The sequence below is a fragment of the Gossypium hirsutum genome, chromosome D10 (assembly GCF_007990345.1).
Source record: "Gossypium hirsutum isolate 1008001.06 chromosome D10, Gossypium_hirsutum_v2.1, whole genome shotgun sequence".
NCBI lineage: Eukaryota > Viridiplantae > Streptophyta > Magnoliopsida > Malvales > Malvaceae > Gossypium > Gossypium hirsutum.
Window position 1 is genome coordinate 60,270,643 of NC_053446.1, and position 5,742 is coordinate 60,276,384.

Below are 5,742 nucleotides of genomic sequence, written 5' to 3' on the forward strand. Positions count from 1 at the left end.
TTCCTGCGGATTCTGGTCACACCTTTTTATCATGTCCCGTGATCATTCTTTTCTGGTACATCTGTTCATGACAAATTGCCTTCAAGCATTTCCCTTCAATAAGGTTTAGTTGATCATATCGAGTTTGAACCCACTCTGATTCTTCTAACTTCGTCTCCATCATGATGCGTAAGGATGGGATCTCTACTTCGATAGGCAGAACAACTTCCATCCCGTAGACCAGAGAAAAAGGAGTTGCCCATGTAGATGTCCGTACAGAGGTGCGATATGCATAAAAAGCAAATGGTAGCTTCTCATGTCGTCTTTATATGTCTCAGTCATCTTCCCGATAATCTTCTTAATATTCTTATTAGCCGCTTCTACTGCTCCGTTCATCTTCAGGCGATAGGGTGAAGAGTTATAATGCTTTATCTAAAATTGCTCACATACTTCTTTCATCATCTTGTTGTTCAGATTTAAAGTATTATCTAAAATAATTCTTTCAGGCAGACCATATCGACATATGATCTCCTTTTTTAGGAACCTACAGACTGCAGTCTTCGTCACATTAGCAAACGAAGTGGCTTCTACTCATTTTGTGAAGTAGTCTATAACTATAAAGATGAAACAATGTCTATTAGAAGCCTTCGGGGAAATTGACCCTATAACATCCATGCCCCACATAGAAAAAGGCCATGGCGAAGTCATGACATGAAGGGGCGAAAGAGCTGCATGAATTTTATCGCCGTAAATTTGACATTTATGGCACTTTCGTGCGTAGCTAATGCAATCCCTTTCCATTGTCAGCCAGTAATAACCAAGTCTCATAATCTGCCTGGCCATAGTGAAACCACTGGCATGCGTTCCACAAATTCCTTCATGAACCTCTTCAAGTATCTTTCTGGCTTCAACAGCGTCCACGCATCTCAGGAGCACTTAATCTTTTCCTCTTTTGTATAGAATATCCCCGTCAAGAAAAAATCCAATCGCTATTCTCCTGATTGTTATTTTGTCATTCTCATTTACTTGCTCGGGGTACCCTTGATTCTTGATGTACTCTAAGATATCATGAAACCATGGTCGTCCATCTGACTCCTCCTCAATGCTAAAACAGTGTGCGGGGGTCTCATATATGCGCATTTGGATAGACATTATTTCAGTTTCTCTGTTTGCTTTGAACATTGAAGCCAGGGTGGCTGAGCCATCAGACAATTGGTTCTCTTCTCGTGGAAAGTAGTTAAAAGTCACTTATTTGAATTCTTTGACCAATTTCGCAACGAGATCGTGATACTTGACTAATTTAGTATCTCTCACCTCCCAATCTCCACAAATTTGATAAATGACTAATGTTGAGTCCCCGTGTACCTCTAAAATTTTGATTTTCCTCACTATAGCTGCACAGAGTCCCCTGATGCAAGCTTCATACTCTGCTATATTATTGATACAGAAGAAATTCAATCTGGCAGTGAGCGGGTGATGGTCCCCTTCAGGTGACTCTAAGACTACTCCGATCTCATGCCTCAATGCATTCGATGCACTATCAAAGCTCATCTTCCATGATTTCTCTTTTGATTAATTACCCTCTTTTTCTGAAATGTACATCAAGTCTTCATCTGGGAAATCAAATCTCAAATGCTCGTATTCTTCCATTGTTCGACTTGCCAAAAAGTCAGCTATTGCACTTCCCTTTATTGACTTTTGGCTCACATATACGATGTCATACTCAGTCAGTAGGATCTGCTATCGTGTCATTCTTCCTGAGAGTGCAGGTGACTCCATCATGTACTTTATTGGGTCCAGTTTTGAAATTAACCATGTCATATGATATAACATGTATTGTCTGAGCCTTCGAACCGTCCAAATCAATGCACAACAAAATTTTTCAATTGAAGGGTACTTTGCCTCATACTCTGTGAACTTCTTACTGAGGTAGTAAATTACCTTTTCTCTTTTCCCTGACTCATCATGTTGTCCCAGTACGCAACCCATTGAGTTTTCAAACACGGTCAAGTACAATATTAAGGGTTTTTCAGGGGTCAGCTTTATTAGCACCGGAGGATTAGACAAATATGGTTTTATCTTATCGAAGGCCATTTGGCACTCCTCGTTCACTCTCCTGGATTATGTTTCGAAGGAGTCGAAAAATTGGATCACACTGATTTGTAAGTTGAGCAATGAATCGAGTAATGTAATTCAACCTTCTTAAAGATCCTCTGACTTCCTTTTGAGTGCGCGGGGGAGGCAGTTCTTGTATAGATTTTTTCTTGTCTGGATTAACCTCGATACCTCTCTCACTGACAATGAAACCTAGCAGTTTTCCCGAGGTAGCCCCAAACGTACATTTGGCTGGGTTCAGCTTCAGCTGGAACTTTCTTAATCTTTCGAACAGTTTCCTGAGATTCCCAACATGCTCTTTTTCTTCCAGAGATTTGGCAATCATATCATCGACATAAAATTCTGTTTCTTTGTGCATCATATCATGGGACAACGTCACCATGGCTCTCTGATATGTTGCCCCAGCATTCTTTAATCAGAATGACATTACCTTATAGCAGAACGTCCCCCACATTGTTACGAATGTGGTTTTCTCTATATCTTCGGGAGCCATCTTTATCTGATTATAACCTGATAAACCAACCATGAAAGAAAACAATGAATATTTTGCCGTATTATCCACTAAAGTATCGATGTGTGGCAATGGAAAGTTATCCTTGGGGCTTGCTTGATTCAGATCACGATAATCCATGCACATTCGCACCTTACCGTCTTTCTTCGGTATCGGGACTATGTTAGCTACCCACTCTGGATATTTGGAGACTTGTAGAAAGCCAGCGTCAAATTGTTTTTTGACTTCTTCTTTTACCTTCAACAACATTTCGGGTCTCATCCTTCTTAGCTTCTGTTGAACAGGTTTGCATGCTGGTTTCAGTGGGAGCTTATGGACCACAATATCTATGTTCAACCCTGGCATATCCTGATAAGACCAAGCAAACACATCCTTGTACTCAAGGAGTAAGGCGATCAAATCCCGCTTAATGTTTTCTGAAATGGAAGTCCTAGTCTTCACTTCTTGTTTCTTTTCTTTACTCAACAAGTTCACTACCTTAACAGATTCTTGATAGGGTATGATCTGTTTCTCTTATTGTTCTACCATTCTTAGTAAGTTAGGAGACGAGACACAATCTTCAACATTTTCGTCAGCTTCGAATTCTCCTAAACAAATAGTCTTCTCAAAATCGATTTTAGGATTCGTAACAGGATTGTTCATGCCATTGATATCTGAGCACCTGAAAAGTGAATGGAAAAAAGCTATAAATGAGCATTGAGGTATTGGAATCAACGAATACAATGTCATGAAATGATATGAGATACACGCAGGAAAAGGATATGAATAGAAGGAGTAGTCGCGAAGTTAATGGAAATGAAAAGATCATGACAATATAGAACAAAATGCATCTTCATTAATGTTCATTAAAATGATAAAGAGCAAACTTAAGCTCTTACAAAAGGAACCCTACTACTTAGGGACATACAAAATGAATGATTATCATTGGACATTACTCTGAAGGGGACTTAAAAACCACAAGACGATCCATAGCAGTCTAATTGTTCAAAGTACATCCAGGAGGACAAGGGCGTATTATTGAAGCATTCTCAATTGCATCGTCCTTATTGTCAATGGCATTTAGGCTGATATTCTGAAAACCCTTTTCAATCAATAATGTGACTTGCAGATTGTCTTACCCTGGGTACATCACCCCTACTGATGTAAATGTTCTTGACAAAGGAGGATACGCCAACGGCTCCCATTCCAATTCCCGGCTTGAGGCTCTCGCGATTCTTCTTTCTCGATCTTTCTACAATTATTTTATTTTTTGATGTATATCTGGCTTGAACCCCAAACCATATCGACCCTTGTGGTGCGTTGGTTTCAAAGCTCTAACCATCCCTTGTTGATATTTTCCCAAACCTTTCCTCGCTCGAGCTCCTTTCCTCACGGTCATATTAATTCCCATCTTAGTATTCCTCGACAGTTTGGGAGTGGAAAACTTATTCCTTTCAGCAACAAATGCAGCATTAATAAATTCCAATGAACAAAAAGAACATTCTACGGCATCTTCGCTTATTTTGATGTAGGGTGCATCAGCAGAGATAGATGCGACGATGTCTTCCTCACTAGCGACAGTAATCAAGCGACTATCTATGATAAACTTTACTTTCTGATAGAGAGATGAAGGAAGTGCCCCAGCAGAATGGATCCAATGCCTTCCTAAGAGGCAATTGTATGAAGGCGTGATGTCCATGACCTGGAACTCAATATCATATGCACATCGCCCCACCTCTAGAGGAATTTGAATCTTTCCCATGACCTCTCGTCGTATCCCATCAAATGCCCTTACTATAAAATGGCAAGGCCTCAGATAAGACATATCAACTGGCATCCTAGAAAGCGTGGCCAAGGGCATAACATTGAGTGCAGATCCATTGTCGATGAGCACATTTGGTACTATGTAGCCCTTGTAACTAGTTGTGACATGCAACGCTTTTACAAAGCTCCTACCATTCGGCGGTACTTCGTCATCACTAAAAAAGATAAAATTATCCGCATTCAGATTATTTATCCACCTATCAAGCTTTTCCATAGATACATTGTTCGCCACATAAGCTTGATTTAACACTTTTAGCAAATCGTTTCAATGTGGCTCGAGTTCAACAATAGAGATGGTACTGAGATTCAGGCCTGCTGTTTGTTTAATTGTTCCACAATGTTATATTCACTGTGCTTAATAAATTTAAGAACTCATGTGCTTCCTCCTCATTCACAGCCTTTTTAACTTCTTGCTCAGGTGGTATTTCAATATCATCCTCAACCTCATACATTGGTGCTTTTCCCTTTTGGCTCGGGCCAGCAACCTTCTTCTTTGGTTCAATTGTCTTGGAAGAATAACGTCTTCTGCTGCAAGTAAAGTGTCCTACTCCGCTGACACCTTCACTCACAACCTTGGATTTTTCACCCTCAGGTACAACGATATTGACATCATAATTCCACGGCATTGCCTTGTTGTCCTTGTAAGAGAAAGGAGTAGGTACTTCGATTATCAAACTTGGTTTAACTTCTCGACTAACTTCTTCCTTCTTTGCCTCGTAATAAATCACCAAAGGTCTATTGACGCTATAAGGGAAAGCCATCGATTGATTATCAGATGCACATATTTTTCCTTCCTCAGCCCCCTCCACCCTATCAAAGACTTTGACCTCCTTGTTATCCATCATGTCCTGAAGTAATTTTCTAAGTTCCTTGTAAGATTGGATGTCAAGCCCTTCGACGCTATGAAAATCACAGAAACCTTGGTCTTTTGTACTTTCTTCTTTGAGAATTCTACTAGACAGACAGAGTAAGCCCTTTTCAACCATCATCTCCCATACCTTCTGCAAATGTGTCTTTACTTTGGCAACATAACCTTTGGCTTGCCAATTGTCTTCATTTGTCACCGTATTTACATTTCCACCAGTATGGTTAGGAAGAGGATTTCCCATCACATTGCTAACACCATCGAATCGTAAAATACTAGTATCAATGAGACCCTGAACCCTCCTTTTAAAGGCCAAGTAATTTTATGTAGAGTGTCCCTGATTCCCAGCATGATACACGCAACTAGCGTTAGAATTATACCACTTTGGGTATGGTGGCTTCAGGGCTGCCATATAATGTGGGGATATTAATTGTTTTTCCAACAGCTTTGGGTATAATTCTCCATATGA

At 40.1% G+C, this 5,742-nt stretch overlaps 1 protein-coding gene across 1 annotated transcript; it reads right to left on the reverse strand.

The window, feature by feature from the left end:
• Positions 1-915: 915 nt before the first annotated feature.
• On the reverse strand, positions 916-1,629 carry LOC107915590 (uncharacterized). Its single transcript, XM_016844727.1, has 2 exons — positions 1,560-1,629; positions 916-1,199 (listed from the first exon to the last, which is right to left on the reverse strand). Exons 1-2 carry the CDS (start codon positions 1,627-1,629, stop codon positions 916-918), a joined length of 354 nt encoding a protein of 117 aa, XP_016700216.1.
• Positions 1,630-5,742: the final 4,113 nt, after the last annotated feature.